Source organism: Metopolophium dirhodum, chromosome 1, assembly GCF_019925205.1.
Source record: "Metopolophium dirhodum isolate CAU chromosome 1, ASM1992520v1, whole genome shotgun sequence".
Classification (NCBI taxonomy): Eukaryota; Metazoa; Arthropoda; class Insecta; order Hemiptera; family Aphididae; genus Metopolophium; species Metopolophium dirhodum.
In genome coordinates, this window is record NC_083560.1 from 58,331,473 (window position 1) to 58,350,231 (window position 18,759).

Below are 18,759 nucleotides of genomic sequence, written 5' to 3' on the forward strand. Positions count from 1 at the left end.
TAAAGGTAGAATTGTAGAAATCAGTTGCATATCCAGGATTTTTTTCGGGGGGGAGGAGGGAGGGGGCTGATCAACTTTTACACTTTCACACATTAAATACGTACTACTACAGATAGATAATGGAAAAGTGTTAATAATTATAGTAAATTTTTAAATATTTTAAATACAATTATGAGACTTTTTGAGCGACTATCATAGACCATTAAAATAATTTTTTAATTTTCTTAACATTTGGGGGGGGGGGCTACAACTCCCTCACCACCTCCCCCTGGCTACGCCACTGGTAGAAATAAAATTGAGAAAAATGTAATAGTTTAAGTTGGGCCATTAAATGTAGGATAATGGCCGGTTGCTTACAGAGAATAGTGGGCCGAGACCCTTCCGGGCAGGCCCTGTTAGGTGCACAACACTATACCACTTGTTGCTGGATTAAATATCGGCTAAAAATTTTAATTTTTGATGGTAAACGGAAATAGTTTAGACCAAAAATTATTTGGAGGAAAATGAACATTGGAGGTAAACGGTATTTAATTTTTGGAAGATAATGGACCTGACAACTAGTACAGCAGAGTAAACTCGGCAATATTTTTATAATAATTAAAATATGTACCTTTAAATAAATATAATTTTTATTAATATAATATATAGCTAGGCATAATGAAGTAAAAATGTATTGAATTGATCTGAATACCCGTATATGTAACTAGGACTTATTATAAGTCTAATAAAATAGGACATAGGTGATAGCAAAATTCCAAAATGGCATTATTTTGGTTTTTATGTTATGATTTTTTTTCTTTAGTTATTCGTTTTTGATTTGGTTTTATTGTTTTGATGTTTATTTTTTATTTTTTTCTCTGTTTACCGATTTAATCTTATTTATTTTAATATTGACCGATCAGTTTTTAATTTTATGGATAGTGACTACTAACGTATTATACTATTGTATGCAAAAACAAAAATAAAATAATAAATTATTATTAAATTTTATTAAATAAAAAATTGATTACAAATATTTCTATGTAAATAGATAAGGAATCAGTCGACGAAATATCTAAGAATCTCGCGCATTTTAGAATTTGTCCGACACAGACATAGATAATAAAGATATCTTTATTATCTATGGACACAGATCACAAGCAAACTGCAAAGGGGAACTCGTTTATTTTTTATTTAAATTTGGTCTCTACTGTTGTAACTTCAAACTTGGAGTGTGGTTGTAGTCTGATCCGAATATTTTATCCGTGATTTCAGATAAGTTTTTTCACTTTCGCCGCTTCTACCATAACCTACAAAATATCGTGTTATCATTATCTCACGTGCGTGAAAGCGCGAAAGCAAATGTGTTATTATCGTGGTTTTAAATTTTAATATTTCAGAATAATTTGAGGTTTAATAATATTACTTTTTATACATTTCAATCGCTTGTATTCGTTTCTTTCCACTTCTCAGCTCAACACTTTAATACACTACCTTCGTCGTCTTAAGCTCCTTGCCCGTCCGAAGGCTCAACCAATAACTCGAACACTGCTTCTAACAATACCTGTGACTGAACGATGGACGATCAAATTTCCGATTCGTCTGACGAATACACTCCTGACGTTAATAACGAGTGAGTGTACCATCATACTAAGTAGCATAACTTAAAAGTTTCAGCCTGTGAGTGGAATATATAGTGTGTGCTTGAACGGGTTAGAAACAATTTTTGAATCAAATTCACTACCAGAAATGGTGTTTTTAAATTAAATGTCTAACTTTTTCATGTAGTTTATTACCACTATTTTACAAATAGTTGTTTATACAAAAGCACTCATATTTTGAACCTACAGCATAACTATTTAACTAAGTTAAATCATTGTTCCTGTTGTCAAATACTAAAGCTGTGTCTTAAAGGTTTCATGTATATTAACAAAATAAAATACTTAATAATTTGTGTACAGTTATTATTGGAATATAGATCTTATTCCACATATTGCGTTCTCATAATTGAATATGGTTTTTTTTCATATATTTTATAGATCATTAATTGTAAATGGACTTTTTGGAATTGCTGATGAAGAAAATAATGTTGAGAATACGACAGCTCAGGAATTTAGTAATGATATTAATATGGAAGCAGAAGAAGTAGTTGAAACAATAATTAATAAACTGTGAGCATCTACCTTTCATATTTGAATTTTGTTCTTGTTTTTTTTTTTTTTAATATTAAGTTAACAACCATGAATTAGTAATATTATGTATAATAATATGTTATGTTAAGTATAATTATGGCATACTATTAAAAATTAAAAATGATCAAACGCATCATTATGTTTAAATTATAAGCTAATTATGGTTTATAACAAATCTGTAACTGTAGATTGTTCATGATAACGGAGTAAGGAGTAAGTTTTTTTTGTTTTCCGTGTGTATGTTAATAATGTTTGATATTTGTATTATATATGTTCAATTTTGTAATTTTCATACCTTTTTAGTTGTAATGAAAGTGATCAACGTGTTATAAAAACCACCGAACAAAAGAATTTCAATAATATTAAAGATCATAACAACAGTGATTGTGTTCAAACAGCAGAGAGTAATTGTTTTGGTAGTCGTATGATATGGTAAGTCATAAACCCATATTTTAAAGAACTTTTATTAGATTAGCTAAACTTTGGTACCTGGTATTTCCCTAAAAGATACCTAAATATTTATCCAGTTTATGTAAATTTAATTAATTTCAAATTTCAAAATTGTATAGAGCTATGTTGTGTTAAAATATTGAAATTTTTAAAACAATTACCAGTTGTCTTAGTACTAAAAAAAATGTAAATATTGTACAAATAATATTTTTATTCATGAACGATTTGGCCACCTCATGAGTTATTAATTAATTAATTAATGTAGTTATTTGTTAGTGTTTATAATTCCGGTTTGATTTTAATATTAATATTTTTAAATTGTGTAGTCATAAATGCACTATTGTATCCTCTCTCCGACCCATGTACATCATATCAAATTTGTGTTCAGATGAACTGTTACTTGTTGGCTTTAAGATTAGAGTGAATTGGCTTATTATCAAACTTGAAGGTAATAATTTTATCTAAGATACTTTATAGTATTTTATTAATATATTAATTTTAAAACAAGTAATGAACATTTTAAAATTGTTATAACTCACTTATTTAAAATTAAGATTTCGATAAAAGCATTTGAAGTGTTGAATATGGGTCAGAGACAGAAAACAAAAATAAGCGTTTTGACATCCTAATAATAGTGGGTTGTATGTATTTAAAAATAAAGATTATTTAATTGTTAAATTATGTATTTATATGTATTAATAAAGTTTTTTTTAGCTCGGAGTCAGCTGATTTGGATCACGCAGAATTACCGTACTCGTTTGCTAGTATATCTAAAAATTATGAAAAATCAAAGCAAGTATTCATCTATTAATTTAAAAAGTTATATTAGATATTTTATAGAGTGTTTTCCTTCAACAGGCTGGTATTATTTATTTATCTTTAATTTTTTTTTTAAATATCTTAACTGAATATTTAGATCTCATTTAAAAAGTTAATTTAGTGCATTTAGAAATATGCATATTTCAAAGTCTGGATTAAGATAATTTAGGGCCCGGGGCCAAAGAATTTTAGGGGCTCATAAACATAATGATTAATATTGGTGACACAAAAATAAAAATATTTCAGATAAAAAAATGATATTTATTTGATACTTTTTTAAATACAAAAATTAAAATGTAATTTGTATAAGTAATTTTTTCTCGCTTTTTGGGAAGCAAACTCTTCGGACAGTACCTACTGTCAAATTATATGAGTCAGTCAGTCATATATACAGGGAAGGGGGATTTGGAAAATTAATAGTTGTGTAATTTATTTAAATCCATCATCTATGACCCTCCTCCCCCGAAAACTATTAGGAGCCTCCCCCCAAAGAAATTAACCTTGTTAATGACACTGATATGAATATATGACTTCAACGGACAACTGTACAAGACCTGTATGGTTTGCGTTCAAAAAACAACATAAATAAAATTTGTTTTACTAATAAGTAGGTTAGAAGCCAATAACTATATGTTTTTATCATCCAAAACAGTTTAATTGCTTTATCTATAATAGCTAGTCATAATGTTAAAATTTTCGAAAATTTGTAATTTACGGTATTCTCATAAATCCCATTTCCTTATCATGATCGTTCTGCTAAAAATTAGATGATATTACGATAGGATAATAATAATCTACTATCCATAATATATTAGGAAAGGTAGTACCTGCCCACAGTATTGATATCCGCTGTGGGATCCCTGGCCCCTCTCAACGCGGGCTGGCATATTTATAAGTATAAATCATTTAATACAGAACACTCTTTTAGAATACCAAAGTTACTTAACAATATTTACATTTTTATGACATTATATCTAAGTTTTAAATATTTTTCATAGAAAATCTGATGCTTCAAAGGATTTGGTTAAGACACAGGGAAATTTAACAAATTGCGATATATTGCCCGAACCGGATTCTAAGTAATTTGTATTAATCTCTCTATATTATGTACTATCAAACCTTTGACTAAAGTTATTTTTGTTTTTAGGTCAACTGTTGTATTATCCAAAGGAAACTTACCATCAACACTCTCTTTAATTTCTACAAATTACCAGGACTCAAGGTATATATTTTATAATTTGTTTTTGTTTATTTTATAAAAATGTGTTTAAAATAATTTATTTTAGTCAATATAAATACTCCTCTAGTTTATATTCATATTTTTTAATCTAAAAAAGTCTGTTAGTATAATCGAAATTGGACAAATTAACGGGGCCATTTAGACGCTATGCTATTCTGACACAATCATGTAGATAAAAGGACAAATAATGTAAATAAAGTTAAAAATAATTTCGGCTAGTAATTATAATTTAAGTTTATGTTCTAATAAAATAACAAATATAATAATTATAAAAATAAATATGAAATATATTAGTTGTACAACTTTAATAAATTACTTTTTTTTATAATGATAATATACAATATGTTATGAAATAATTTGAGCCATTTATAAATAAATTATAAGAAAGTTTTTAAACCAATCAAATATAATAAATATAAATAAGTTTTTGTGTAAATTTAATGTACTAAAATATTTTGAGCTATTCCTCTTAAGGGGCCTCGCTACGGTCATTATTTAAGGGACAACATTTAGGCAATTTCTAATCTTGCATAGCCACCCGGGATCTATGAGTTAGTTGTAAATGATTATTAGTGTGAGTGAAATTAAATGCTGGTATCCTCTCACGTACGCGCATGAATATGTCAATAACTCGATAACCATATCAATTTGACTACACAAATTTTACATTTATTTTGACCAAATTTAAGTTAGTTAAGGCTGCCTAATTTTGAAAAAATATTTGAGTTCAGCAGAAAAATGTATGTAGATCGTACAAAACATTTTCCATTTTCCATTTTTAATATTAATTTTAATTTTAATTATGATTCGAAAAAGTTGATATTTTCAAGTTTTCAATTACAATTCACAATTTTATAAAATTTAGTTTTTACAAAGTGCCTTGTAGAATCTATGAACAATTTTCTGGAGAGTTCAAATTTTTTTTCAGAATCAAAATCGGACAACGTTAACTAACTTTAATTTTGTCAGTACTTTTTTAGGTTTTTTCAGCTAAAATTGAAGGCACTAGAGAGGCCCCTTAAAACTTAGATAATTAATTTTAAAAAGGTGGGTAAGTGGATGTCGCTCTGCTGTACAGTAAGTTACAAGTGGGCCACTGTAATGGATGGTGTTAAATTTGAATTCAATGATATAATATCTTTGTATAAGAAAAACGATTCTGAGCGAAAACGGTCAGTCAGCCTATGCTATTACCAAGTATATTTGATGATATTATTGTGAATAAAGAAATTTATATTTAACCTATTTCCATGGAACCTTGTTTTAAATTTTCAATCCCTAGCTATAAAATGCTTATATAAAAAAATTGTGCCTATGGATTTCTAATATTTTTTAACTGCTATTGTAACATTATATCATCAGGAGCATTGCATTAAATGTTCACGCTTTCTCACCAAACAAATAAAATTTTATTAATATTTATAGAAAAAAAAACTAAAAAAATTGAAAACTGACAATGTCCGTAAACAGCTCAAAAAGAGTCAAATTATTTTCAAAATTTTATCGTGCACAAAAAATGCTAATATAAACATTCAGTGAAATTTTCAAGTATCTACTGTCATTTGTTTTTTAATTACAACAAAATAAGAAAATTGTTACATGAGAAATCGAGTGAATATCAAATGTTGTAAAAATATGAATTTCAAATGGTCATAAAAATTTAATTTGACTTTCTTGTAGACATTATTTTTTTGATTAAGGTAGACAAACTTATGAGGAATCTTGTATTACATTTTCAATACTTAGATTTAAAAAGAAAAATTTTTATGAATTTCTAACTCAAAATAATTTCCAAATTTTCGTCATTTTTACGTATTTTGTCAATATTTGAACTTTAAATGCTTATAAAAAAAAATTGTGACTGGATTTTTAATTTTTTTTATCTGCCTTTGAAACAATAACTTAGGAGCCTTCTATTACATTTTCAAGCTTTTTTAACCAACAAATAAAATTTTATTGATATTTATAGTAAAAAAACTAAAAACAATGGAAACTGAAAATGTCCGTCAACAGATTAAAATAAGTCAAAATATTTGGAAAATGTTATGGTGTATAGAAAATGCTAATATAAACATTCAGTCAAAATGTCATGTACCTACGATCATTTGTTATGGAGTTGCACCAAAAACCAAAATCCATTTTCTCAAAAACAGATTTTGCGTAAAAATTACTGTTTTTCACATCGCTAAATTTTTACTTTTAACCCCCCAAAGTACCAACTGTATTCACTTTCCTATCAGAAAAGTTACTGTTAAAGAAAATCCAAGCATTTTTACTGTCCTAAAAGGTGATGACAGACAAAAAAAATTAAAAAAAAAAAAAAACACATTGTAAATCAATACATTCATCGCTTCGCTCAGAATCTAAAATACAGGGAACATTTTAAATAAAACTAAAAAAAATTAAGCTTTGACCTAGTTAAAATTTTTCCGTAATATCTACATTTGGTATGCTTAATTTGAATGAATTGGACATTTCTAGAGTTATTAAAGCACTGTAACTAAAAAATACCAATTTTTTTTTTATTCTGTGAAAATATAGTGCTTTAATATAGAATAATTTTGGAAAAATGTTGTCAGACAACAGCTTCTGTGTTATAATATTGGTCGCGTTTTTTGTATGACATCATAAAATCACACCTTCTGACGGGTTGTATCTAATATACACGCATGGAATTTATTTTGCGCGATTAAAATAATTTTAGAAAAGAATTGATTAAAGGTACAAGTTATTAATGTACATTTTTAAAAAGGTTATACATTTCTTTAGATGGTCATATTATTTTTATTGTGTTTAAAATTTGTTTCAGGGTAGTTTATAGGAAAGAAAAAATAAAAATATAAATATAAAATATAAATAGGTTATTATACATAGGTACCTCTATATTTAATAATATTATAATCCGTTATTTAATGTATTAACAAATGGGTTATTTTAATTTATAATATAAAAACTAAAATAAATGTGTAAAAAAAATTCAAAATAAAATATATTCATTCAAATAAAGGTAGTGTCGTATACGTCGATCACGGACGTACACAAAAAAAACAAACAAATAGTAATAATATAAGCACTTTATTATACTCGGATGCCCAGTGGTAATCGATTCATCTGATCACCACACACTGACCCCTTTTCTGTTCTGACATGTTCCTTATATCTTAAACTTAAAATCGAATAACTATCGAAAATATCAATTATACTTAATTTTTATTATTAAAGGGCGGATGTTCATGTTACAAAAAACTATAATATATGCTGTTAAAAATTTTGAAATCTGCTTAGTAAAACGTCATTATATGCCTAAAAAAATATACAATTACAAATATTAATTTATTCCTAAAAAATGTAAAAATATGCTCAAAAACATCTAATCTGCTATGAAATAGTAAATAATATTTGTTAAAACAGGTAAAAACTTAAAATCAAATAAAATGGATGAATAATTTAAATACAAATTTATGTAGGTAGCTGTATTGTGTTTTTCTTGTATGGTTGATTTAATCTGAAAAATCAAATTATTACAAATTTTTTTTATTAATGTAAACTTTTATTTTGTTTTACTTACTTAAATGTGCATTACACTGAATAATCATTGTTTTCAAAATATTTTCAAAGTGCATAGAACGTTGTCTATCTGTCAAAACATGTTTATATTTAGAAAAACTTCGATCAACGCCTACCGAAGTGATAAGTGCGTATTTAAAACAAGTTAAATCATCAGGCATTAAGTTTTTTTCTGTCTTGATAGTGTTATCTTTACCATTTAAAATGTTTGAAATCGTACAAAGTATATCAAAACCCTTATTGTTTTGTATAACTTTTTGAAATTTTTTAAACATAGCAATTCCTTTATCGTTTTGATTACTTTTAAGACTGTTTTACATTTTTTACTATATTAATTGCATCTAATTAAGTCATACCCGATTTTTCAAGATTTTCAATTGCAGTGGCCAACAGCTTAAAATAAGATTTTATATAAATTAAACTTGAATCTACTGATTTTTCTAATAAAACTTCTTTTGCCTGAAGTATACAGACTGCATCATCTGAATCAAACTGTTATGATATTGCGAATGTTTAGTATGTTTTCACAATAATATATTGCAGCATTTATCCAAATCCCCCAAAGGGTGATAATTGGTTGCGGAAGTAAAGATAAATTTGGCAATACTTTAATACTTTTCTAAATATTTCGATTCGACTAGGACATTTTAAAAATACTTTTTTTATATTAGATATTAGTTTATCAACACTTGGAAAAAGACACGTCTTACTTCTTCTGTTACACGGTGAAGACCATGTGCTAAGGAAGTAACGTGTATCATCTTTTCATAAAATGCTTTTATAGCACCACCCGCTTTAACCATATATGGCGCAGCGTTGGTAACAAATAGTAAAACATTTTCATGTTGTATGCCATCGGGCTACAGAAGATGAAGAGTTTTATCAAATAATTTAGAAATAGTAAAATAATTGGCCTTATCTAATACCTTACAATTCAATAAAGCTATTTGACTTGGCTTGTCCAGCAAAGCAATCGTTTAATTAATTTTTTCTCAAAGTATTATTCGTCAGGAATGACTATCAGTATATTTCTCCAAAAATGATTTCAATTCAGCATTATTTTAATGTGATATTAGCCGACAATAATGCTTTACATAAATTAAAATTAAATGTCGATTTTTTTGTAGTTGGTGCAGACTGCGTGATTAACTTTTGTGATAGTTTGTTTTTATCAGAATGTCGTTTTACAGAACGGTTGTGTTTATATGTACTAAGATGTTGCACTACACTAAATTGTTTTTCGCAATTGATTTTTATTCCTCATGGTTTACATAACAAAATCTTTCCATTGGTTGAAAAAACTTGTTCACCGAATTCAGAAACAAATGATTGCTTTCGCGCCACTAATGAACTTTTTTCTTTTGGCATTTTAAAAAAAAACCTACATATATTTATAAAATACGAACACGTAACTACTCGCACTATACGAAAGCACTCGCAAACTTTGTGAGTCCGTCTACGGACAACGATAAACTGGTAATTCAGAGTACTATTAGCCTTATACCATTGCCCATTAGGTACTTCCAATCGATAAAGATAACATTTCTAAAATAGTAATTGAAATAGACAATAATTCAATGTAAAATGTCAAGTAAAACTTTAAAATACCAAATATGCATTATTATGTACTAACAAAATATAAATATGCTTTGAAGGAAAAATGGATCGAAATATGCAAATACAGTAGAATCTGCTTATTCGGGACACCACTTAAAGGGGACACCTGCTTAATGGGGACGTTAATGATAGTCCCGAATGAATGTATTGTATGTAAAATTCTTCGGTTAATCGGGACAGTCTGGATAATGGGGACAAATAGGTCACCGCCCGATGTGTCCTAATTAAGCGGATTTGACTGTATATGCAACATAAGAATTTTGATTTTGGTTTTTATGTATCACAAAACAAATTGCTATCCTACTCTGCAACTTTTATTATTAAAGGAAAAAAATATGCAAATGCATGAACATCTCTTTAGTTATTATATTACATTATTGTTGTCTTAACCTAGATACATGTAATATATTTAATATTTATAATATTTGGATTGTTATGGTATTCTACTTGTTACATCTAATTGTTTTCTTAACCTCGTTTTTACATACTAACATTTCTTATTACTATATCCTTTCATCTTCTACTTGCATTAAACACTTAATACAACAGTAGGTACACAAAATTGAATATAAGTATTATAGGTTTTATACGACTATTAAACTAACAACTTACATATTATTATTTTATGTACTGTATTATGAATTATAATATTTAATTTATTATAATAAGAAAAATATTACATGAATTACCGGTTTTGAAAACCAATATATAATCCGTTTTCTTCAGGATAACGTTCACGAATCTTTTAGACCACACATAATGGAATAACAACTTTATTCCTTATAGTATAAAACAAACACAATGAAGAATAAATTATTACATTTTTTTACCTACCTATGACTTTATCACTGTAACACTATTAAAAATTAACTTCCAATTGGCATCCATGAATTTGGCATCCAAAGTGTAAACCGTTTGTAGCAAATATATATCGCCATGCTTTATTTTTTATGATAGCTGATTGTAAACTTCTTTCTTATGTTTTCTTCTTTGTTTTTGAAATCATGTACTGTCTCGTAATTTTTAAAATGTCTTCATCTAATATAATTTTTGAAAATAAAGCATTTTTCGTTATGCACTCATTGTTTGTGCACATTTTAAAAATATTCGCGAGTTCAAAACAACAAACATATTTATGAATTTATGATCATTAATTTGTTTTTCACATTTTCCACACGAGCACCAATCTGTTACAGTTCATTTAGATCTACCGTTGTAACTAATTACTGATTCTTCGTTCTCCAAATAATCATAGTTATCAACATCAGTAGCTAAAGGCTCAAAATAGTGTCAGAATTTTAGACATTATAATTGTATTATGAAATTCAAAATAGAACAAAAATCCATTTACAGTTCAACGATCTAAATTAGAAATACTCGAATATAACAATAATACTGAAAAAACATTAATAGGAGAAAAAGTTGTATTTTCTAAGCCACTAGGACGATTTATAATAAAACTCAAAATAACTGGAAACGTGATAATATATATTATGTCAACGATTATCAAAGAAGCTGAAAAAGTAATTTCACCACAACTGTTTGATATACAAAGAGTAGGTAATACCGACATCCCAAAAAATATTGACCGAACACCTAACCCTTCTTATGAAGAATTAAAATCAAAAAGATATTCAAGATTTACCTAAATATATAAAATACTATATAACTAATGATAATTATAATAATTCAATTACGTATTATATTTGTATTTTTGTGTGAATTAATATATTTTATTTTGAAGTTTTTTTACACATTTATTTTAGTTTTTATATTATAAATTAAAATAACACATTTGTTAATACATTAAATAACGGATTATAATATTATTAAATATATAGGTACCTATGTATAATAACCTAATTATGTTTGATATTTTAAATTTTTATTTTTTGTCTTTCCTATAAACTACCCTGAAACAAATTTTAACACAATAAAAATAATATGACCATCTAAAGAAATGTTTAACTTTTTTATAAATGTACTTTAATAACTAGTACCTTTAATCAATTCTTCTCTATAATTACTTTAATCACGCAAAATATATTCAACGCATGTATATTAGATACGGACCGTCGGATGGTATGATTTTATGTCACGTATAAGACGTGACTTATACTTAAATACGGTACCAATTGTCTGACAACAATTTTTAGACCAACAAAATTATTCTTTATTACAGCACAATATTTTCACTTAATAAAAAAAAATGGGTTTTTTTTTAGTTGTATAATCCATTTGTTTAGTTTTATAGTCCTTTAAACCATTTGGCACCTTCGGTGATGGTTGTATTATATATTCTTTCTTTTTTTTCTACTACTATTTGTAATACATAACTTGAATGAAGATATTATACCAGAAAAAAAATAATAACAACAAAAATCTATAGTTATAGATACAGCCATATAGGGTGTAACGGGAAGACCTAACATATGAAACAACTTTTAAATAATTTTTTTATATAATTTACAGATGCTTGCGCTATAAGCATAGTATAACATTTTTGATTTTGGTTTTTATCCTGATAATTTATTAAAAAAATAAATTAGCCAATTTGTAAATCTGGTATTTTGAAAAAGTTTCACTGTAAAAACATTTAAGTGTTGTGGCTTATTTATTGAGATCTCATTATTTTTGATAAGTAAAATTAATTCAGTTGTAAAAAACATTTTAAATTCAAAAAGTATAAACTTTTAATACATTTTTATAAGTATTTTTTAATAGAAATAATTTGAAATAATATCTAAATATTTTTTTAAAAAGTTATTACTTTTCAAATTATTGAGTTACTTCAAAGAAATATGCAATTTTAAAAATCATAGAAATAAACCAGTTAACAAATGTTTTTACAGTCAAGTTTTTTAATTATTTTTTTATTTTCAGTCTTAAAAAAACAAAAATATTATATTATATGTGTAACTAGTCAATAAATTAGAAAGAAAAAAAAAATTTAAAACATTGATTAGAACAGGTTATTTAATATGTCATGTTGAATAGTATAATTTAATTGTTGCCTTGGATGTTAGGTCAGGTTAAATGTACTAAAAATGTGTATCAAATGAACTTGTTTTTGTTATTTTTTGTATTATTTAAGCTGTTTACCATAATTCAGTAACACATTTGTTAATAACTATCAAAATGGTTTGTATATAATTAAATTTGAGATTTGTAAGATATTTCAATGGGATTTATTTTGCTTTCGATGTTACTAACCTATCTAGATTTCTGTTTAAATACTTAAGTTGTTAGTAATAATTACTGATTAAAAAAAAAAAACATTTTTAGCTTAACATAATACTAAACATTTATTATACTAATTTTTTTCCATACTACTTTCGACTACTTTCTACTTCTTAATTAAAATTAAAAATTGTTTAACAGTATTTTATTTTTTATAGTTCTGATGATAGCGATACTAGTAATGATGATGATTCTAATAATGATGACCAATTGATTGATTCTGATAATGAAAACAGCATCATTTCTGTATCATCCAATACATGTTCAAAAGATTATGTTAAGACCAAAGGAGAATTAGATATTAGTGATTTGCCACCCATTGAAGATTTAAAAATATCAGTTGACGAAGCCAAATGTCAACCAGTTGGATGTATTAAAAGTGTTGTTGATACTTTAGGTAAGTGTAACTTTCTCATTTGAAATAAACTACTTTTGATCTTCTTTAATACGTTCACTGCGGATCATATTACAATACACATTCAAATGTGCGGGAGTAATTCAAGGTTTTTTTTTCATTGACGCCAATTGGCGTCATCCGCACCACATACACTTTGCTTTTATCTGACGCTGATTGACGCCAATTGGCGTCATAGCAAATTTGTTATGCTAGGTATACCAAACAGTTACTCACAACTATCATACCAAATTGTTACTTTATTACTTATTATTTTACAATGCAATTAAATTAATAAATAACTAGTAAACATCCCAAAATAAAATAAAAATATTATAGACTAAAAATAGAAATATCGATGTGCGATTGCGCACACGTATTAAATAATATCTATAGATAACGCTGACCGAAAATGAGGTTTTTGATTGTAACGCGGACTAAATTATAGTGTATAGAAAAATAGTGTGCGGATGACGCCAAATGTGAACCATGCTAAATGACGCCAATTGGCGTCATCCGCAGTGAACGTGTTAAAAATGTAAAATCGTCATAAAATATCTTGCTTTTGTATTTTTTGCTGAATAATAAAATCATCATAATTTTTTTTTTTTCATATTCCAGTTATAGTTGAAGCATTTTTAAATCAACCTGCATTGGATATTGACTCTGTACTATTTGTGGATCGGGGAAAACGAGCTTTAGGAAGAATATTTGATGTTTTTGGGCCTGTAATTAAACCCTTCTACGCAATCCGTTTCAATGATTCTAACCATATCAAAAAGTTTGATATACAAATTAAAGAACCTGTATACTGTGCCCCTCAGACAGAATATGCAAGCTATGTTATGGTGTCTCAGCTTATGAAAATGAAAGGAAGTGATGCTTCATGGAGAGACAATAATGAACCACCTTGTGAGTTTTTAGATTATTCTGATGACGAAGCAGAAAAGTTAGCCAAGAAAAAACGAAGACAGAAAAAATGTATACAACTTTCAGAAGATGATGATACAGTAGATAAGGAAAAATCGCCTGATCCTCCCAGTCAACGTGTAGTCAGGAATAACCCCACACCAAGAAGTATGACACCAAGAAGTATGACACCAAGGAGTATGACACCGAGGAGTATGACACCAAGGAGTATGACACCAAGGAATATGACACCACATTCATCTTATCAAAATTCCAATAATCAAACACAACAAACATACAACCCTCGTCCTCCTAATCATGGTAACCTTGACCATAACGGTCCCAGACAATTTCCTACCTATGCTCAGCATTTAAGTTCAATGGATTACAGTCACGCCTACCGCCAACCATACAACCCATGGTATTATGATCAAATGCACGCACCAAGACATAATTACCCACATCAACAACCATACATGCCACCAGGGTATGATTACCGATCTCAACCAATGGATCCAAATAATCCAAATAATCCAAATAATCCAAATAATCCAAATAACCCAAATAACCCAAATAACCCAAATAATCGTTTTCACTATAATAACCATTTTGATTAAAATCCTTCAATAATTATGATTAAAAATGTTTTTTCTTATTGTGTGCCTTGTTTTTGTATTTAATTTTTTGAATTACTATTATAATAATATGATTAATTATAACAATTTTTTGATATTTAAAACCATATTAAAATACTAGGTAATTTTATCATGAACATAGATATGACGTATGACTGTGGTAAATGCTTAATGATCTAAACACTCGACTTGGGATGCAGAAAATATTTTGTTAATTATTATTTGATAGTTATTGAATAAATCATTTTTAAAAAAAATAATATATTTTAATATTTTAAGAATATTTGATTTATCTAGGAATATCTAGTATACAGAACTTCCAATAATAAAATACAACCCATTACAGACTATAAAATGATATTAAAAATTAACTTGTTCATTTATTTTTAATTAAATTATTCAAATTGTAGAATGAAAATTGAAAATTGGTAAGATACCATAATTAAAAATAAATGAACAGATAAAGCAACAGTTTTATTATTTTTCAAATACAAATTAGCACAATCCTCCAATTATTCGCCTATTAAATTATATTAAAATACCATTATACCTATTGGCTTTAAGGCATATTTATTAATATATATTTTCCAACCATTAGGTTAGTTCACAGCAGTATAGTTGATAAATACATAAATTTAAATATAATAATATATAATTGTATTACTAAAAACATTTTACAAATTATTTGACGAAGCAAATGAAATATTTTATTTTTATTAATAATTGTACAATTAGTTATACATAAACTATAAAAGCTTATTTGTTTAGCAATCAGCCTGATTTAAACGGAATTTAGCGCCAGCAATAAAAATATTTTAATGGTGTTTCAACATGAATTGTGTTGCAAGTTTAAACTTTCCAATTTTATTTATTGACTCTCAAACATTCAAATATAAAATTATAAAATTAAAATGGAAAATATATTTGGTTATTTTATAATGTGCATATTAATATCATAGGGCAAAAATGTAAAATAAACTGAGAAAAAATTGAAAATAAAAGAATATGTTATCATCTTTCTTACCAAATATTAAGGAATAAGTAGCCATACCAGAGAACACTACCTTCAATTGATTATAAGTGTTTTTAAAATCAAGTTTAGTGAACTTTTCATCTAACTACATACCTACTTTTAAACAATTCTTCAGATGGAAAAGGTAATATGTATCTTTAAGATGCTTATTAATTGTAGTCTAATAATCTGTCTACAATTTAATATCACCATTGGGATTAAGTACTGAAACTGAAAGTGTGCCGCACTAACAATTATCACTTTTCCGTATTACATCTCTTTTTCAATAGCTACTTTATATGCAAAGGGTATAAAGCGATGCTTACAAAAAATAAAATTCTTTCATTATTTAATTCTAAATGAATTTCAAAATCTTTATACTCTCCTGGTTTGTTGTCAAAAATGTCCTTAAACTCGTCTACAAATTGTACAACTTTTTGTTCCTGATTACTTTTCACACTATTGATAATAATGATACTCATGAACCAGAGAAATATTTAACAGTATCTGGTCTCTACTAAACAAAGGAAAATTATCGAATGAGTTGTCAGGTTTTACACACACTAATAAATATTTAAATGTTAATGCACATTTAAAACTGTATACATTTTAATATTTAATATCTATTTAACTTAATATTATTATTTAAGATGGAATATCAAACATTTAATCGATTTTTATGTTTAATTTTAATTTTTTGTCATTTTTTTATTAGAGTGAATCAGTCACAAATTTCTTTTATATAAACTGTTAAATATATAGTAGCATCTAAGCCTCTAGGCATAGGCGTGCGCAGACTTTGTCCGCAGAGGGAGCCCCTTAAAAATGTCCGAACCAATGATTCTTGTACTGATGACTACCGTAAAAAGGGTTGACTTCGGACAACACCATATTTCTTTAGTTTCTTATAATTTTAGAATACACGTTTAATAAAAGTTGAAAACTGATACTCCACGTTAATATCTATTATAACCTCCATAGAAAATAATATTTATTGATGTCATAATGGTGTCATAGTACATGTTATAGAGGTAAATACAAAATATTATATTTTTGTATTTTTAAATTACATAACTACATTGTAGCACAACAGCAAATAGAAATATTTGATTGGGGTTTTCGGTTACCCATACCTGTTAACTTGTCTGTGTTAATTATTGGTAATTACATTGATTTTATAATATACTATAAAATCAATGTTAATTGGTACCTATATGCAAGGCTGGGCAAGTTAATGATTTTTTTTAACTCAGGTAAGTTAAGTTAATATGCACCAATAACAAAAAGTTAAAAGTTAATTTAACTATATGTTAACTTAGTTAAGTTAAAAGTTAATACACACTTTTTGTGAACTTAACAGTTAGTAAATCTACTAAGTGTAGAAAATATTTGGAGGAGGTGGAAACAGTTTATTTTATTGTTCAAATTAAAAAAAACCTCAAACTCGTCTACAATACACTTGTACACGAAAGCAAATTAATCAAGCTTTGACTCATCAGTTGTTGAATTCAGTATAACTAGTATAAGTGATTACATTTCAGCAAATATCACATTTAGTAATAACAATATTATTATAATACAATTCTATAGTATACAATTGATTGCGATTTTCGAATAACAAAATAATGTCACATTTTATGTGACTATATTTTCGTCTTAAAGCTATTTATAACTTCATAAGCTGATTGTTAATGTATGTGATTGTATCTATTTGTTGCTAATAATTAATTGGCCATCAAATTAATCATTCTTAATTCTTATATTATCTATATGGTTATACCGGACACTGATTACCAAGACCAAGTAATACCTACCATTGAATTATATAGAAAAATAGGTAATCGATAAAATCGTTGCTTACAAAATTCTTGTTATAAAGTTTTATTGGAATTTAATTTCACGATTATCCAGTATCCACTCATAAACATTTACCTAGTACCACCTATCTATAACTATTAGTATTGTTCGATTCGCAATTCTTCCGAATTGTCATTAGTCGTTACAGACAGTTACAGCGTGTCAGTGTACATTTAATAAATAATATTAAATCAATGAAACCAGATTCGAAACAAACAAATTCCGATGGACTTTTTAAATTGAACGTTCTCGATTTAAGTTCAACTTGTGACGAAAATGCTGTGTAACCTGTTATTAATTTTCCTCGTACAGTTATTTCTGAAAAACATGGAGGTTTTCTGAGCAGTTGGTATAGCAAGTATCCTTGGTTGGAATATTCAGTTACGCTAAATGCCGTTTTTTGTTATTATTGTCGTCATTTTCCTCCTCATCTAACGATTTCCCAGTCTCATGCTGAAAAAGATGCTTTAATTACTCTTGGATATTCCGATTGGAATAATATTAGTAATATGACAAAAAAACATGAAAATACTAGTTCGCATAAACTTGCTGTAATAAAATACAACTCATGGCTATCAACAAAAAAAACCGGCTCAGTTTCATCTCAAAGTAACTAATAAGTTAAGGACCAAATTATAAAAAACAGAGAATCATTAACGAGTATAATACGATGCATTTTGTATTGTGCTCGACAAGACATAGGAATACGAGAACATCGAAAAATCAATTCTACCGAAGATACAGATAATCCAAATTCGTCTTATCATGACGTAAACGAAGGTAATTTTTTAGAAATGATTAAATTACTTTCATTAGAAAATGAAAATTTTAAATCATTACCAAAAAAT

General features: G+C 27.0%; 1 protein-coding gene across 1 annotated transcript; it reads left to right on the forward strand.

Annotated features, from left to right (window-relative positions):
• The first annotated feature begins 1,115 nt into the window (after positions 1-1,115).
• LOC132935998 (H/ACA ribonucleoprotein complex non-core subunit NAF1-like) lies at positions 1,116-16,383 on the forward strand. The gene is made up of 8 exons (XM_061002649.1): positions 1,116-1,612; positions 2,019-2,150; positions 2,475-2,603; positions 3,336-3,413; positions 4,439-4,519; positions 4,588-4,662; positions 13,263-13,501; positions 14,120-16,383. The coding sequence occupies exons 1-8, from the start codon at positions 1,557-1,559 to the stop codon at positions 15,022-15,024; spliced, it is 1,695 nt and encodes a 564-aa protein (XP_060858632.1). The 5' UTR covers positions 1,116-1,556; the 3' UTR covers positions 15,025-16,383.
• The last annotated feature ends 2,376 nt before the right edge of the window (positions 16,384-18,759 follow it).

Excerpts from the sequence above, each read along its gene's own strand:
- LOC132935998 (XM_061002649.1), top strand. The coding sequence starts at position 1,557 with ATGGACGATCAAATTTCCGATTCGTCTGACGAATACACTCCTGACGTT. Across the intron at positions 2,604-3,335 it reads TTTGGTAGTCGTATGATATG|CTCGGAGTCAGCTGATTTGG; the intron begins GTAAGTCATAAA and ends AGTTTTTTTTAG. Across the intron at positions 13,502-14,119 it reads AAGTGTTGTTGATACTTTAG|TTATAGTTGAAGCATTTTTA; the intron begins GTAAGTGTAACT and ends TTCATATTCCAG.